Raw genomic sequence first — 2,290 nt, forward strand, 5'->3', positions numbered from 1 at the left:
GATGAGTTTATTGTATGATGATAGAAAGCACATTTCAGTGGGTGAGTCAAGTGTTGTTTCTGTTGCTCCCAGGTTTACTACCAATCACCAAGTGTGTGGTAGTACTGCTGAACAGTCTGTACCTAGCAATCAATCTGCAAGTCGTCACTATCCAGGTAAGATTTGCCCCAGCTGTCCATATTGTATCCTCTCTACAAAAGAGGCCTGTGAAATGTACAACATTCATAAAATTTTCTTCCTTGTGTGATATATTGATTACATTCAAACCAAACTGATTGATTATTGTCCTCTCTCCACGAGAGTGACATGTGCAATCATGAAGAAGAGTGATGGTTGTCACTCGAAACGTCTGGAGGTAAATCAACGGAATTGTATTTCACAAAGAAAGTCCTTGATGTTGTGCCATTACAGGAAGTGCATCATGAGTAGGAAGCAACCAGGTGTGCTGATGTTCCTCCTGGTCGCCCTTAATATGTGGGGATCAGCATCAGCTGACTGCAGCTCCTCTTGTTCATCAGGTTTCTGCGACTGCAGCAATCTGAACCTCTCCAGCGTTCAACAGGACCTGCCAACAAACATCACGAGGTTGAATTTGGCATACAACCAAATTACAACTTTAAGTCAGTCCGATTTCTCACGTTATAGGAGCTTAGAAACCTTAAGTCTTAATGACAATCGCATATCTACCATCTATAGCCAAGCATTTTATTTCTTGTCAAACTTGACGACATTGCAGCTTTCTTATAACCAGATAGCAAGCCTCAGATCTGACATGTTCACAGGGCTGGGAAACCTGGAGACCCTTCGGTTAGACAATAACGAGATCAGTGACATTCAGACTGGAACTTTCGATTTATCACCACGATTGAGGGACTTGCGTCTGGAAAATAATAGGCTAACAAGCATCAGATCTGACATATTTACAGGGCTGGGAAGCTTGGAGTACCTTTTCGTATACGATAATGATATCAGTGATATTCAGGCTGGAACTTTCGATTTAACACCACAGTTGAGAATCTTACACCTGAGTAATAACAACTTAACCATTCTCAGAGCTGACATGTTCACGGGGCTGGACAACTTGTACACCCTTTTCTTAGCCAATAATGAGATCGGTGACATTCAGGCTGGAACTGGTAGTGCAACACCACAACTGAGAATCTTGTGGCTGAATGGTAACAGGCTAACAAACCTCAGGTCTGACATGTTCACAGGGCTGGGGAACGTGCAGACCCTTTACCTGCAAGGAAACGAAATTCGTGATATTCAGGCTGGAACTTTCAGTTCAACCCCACAACTGAGAAACTTGCTCCTGAGTAATAACACCTTAACAAACCTCAGATCCGACATGTTCACAGGGCTGGGGAACTTGTGGGATCTTCGGCTGGACAATAATGAGATCATTGATCTACAAATCGGGACTTTCAGCTCAACACCACAACTGACAGACTTGCATCTTGGTCATAACAAGCTCACTACCCTCAGATCTGACATGTTTACAGGGCTCGGGATTTTGAGGGATCTTTGGCTGGACAATAATGAGATCAGTAAAATACAGACTGGAACTTTAAGTTCAACTCCAGAACTGAGAGACTTGCATCTGGATCATAACAAGTTAACAAACATCAGATCCGACATGTTTACAGGGCTCGGTATTTTGTCAGATCTTTGGCTGGACAATAATGAGATCAGTGACATTGAGCCTGGCACTTTCAGCCCAAACTCACAATTGAGAGACTTGCGTTTAGATCATAATAAGTTAACAAACCTCGGACCCGACATGCTTGCAGGGCTGGGGAACTTGGAGTACCTTTACCTGCAAGATAATGGCATTCATGACAGTCTGGCTTCAACTTTCAGTCCAACACCAAAACTGGGAGTCTTGCTCCTGTACAACAACAACATCACAATGTTTCCATTCGACGATTTGTCCAACCACACAATTTATCGTCTTTATCTTCACAATAACAAACTAACGACTCTTTCGTCTACGGCATTTGACGTACTTTCATCGATTTCTTATGTCAACATAAACCACAACCCCTGGCAGTGTGACTGTAGGATGGCGGACTTTAGGTTACAGATGACAGGGTCGTATTCATTTGAAAACCAAATCAACTGTTCACAACCCAGCAACTTCCGTGGGCAAAGCTTGATAGATATCAGTCCTGAAGATCTGATATGTGACGATGTGCAGACAGTGCCCACGACAGTGACTTCCCCTCCTGCTATAACCCCTACCTTGTCCCTAGCTCTACTCTTAGGCGCTGTATTCGGCTCAATTATCTAG

The 2,290-nt window shown here is 43.4% G+C and overlaps 1 protein-coding gene across 1 annotated transcript; it reads left to right on the forward strand.

The window, feature by feature from the left end:
- The first annotated feature begins 267 nt into the window (after nucleotides 1-267).
- On the forward strand, nucleotides 268-2,290 carry LOC118431644 (leucine-rich repeat-containing protein 15-like). Its single transcript, XM_035842885.1, has one exon. It carries the CDS (start codon nucleotides 317-319, stop codon nucleotides 2,288-2,290), a length of 1,974 nt encoding a protein of 657 aa, XP_035698778.1. The 5' UTR covers nucleotides 268-316.

This window comes from Branchiostoma floridae, chromosome 15, assembly GCF_000003815.2.
Source record: "Branchiostoma floridae strain S238N-H82 chromosome 15, Bfl_VNyyK, whole genome shotgun sequence".
Lineage (NCBI taxonomy): Eukaryota > Metazoa > Chordata > Leptocardii > Amphioxiformes > Branchiostomatidae > Branchiostoma > Branchiostoma floridae.

Bases quoted from the DNA above. Each gene is read 5' to 3' on its own strand.
- LOC118431644 (XM_035842885.1), top strand. From the start codon at position 317: ATGAAGAAGAGTGATGGTTGTCACTCGAAACGTCTGGAGGTAAATCAA.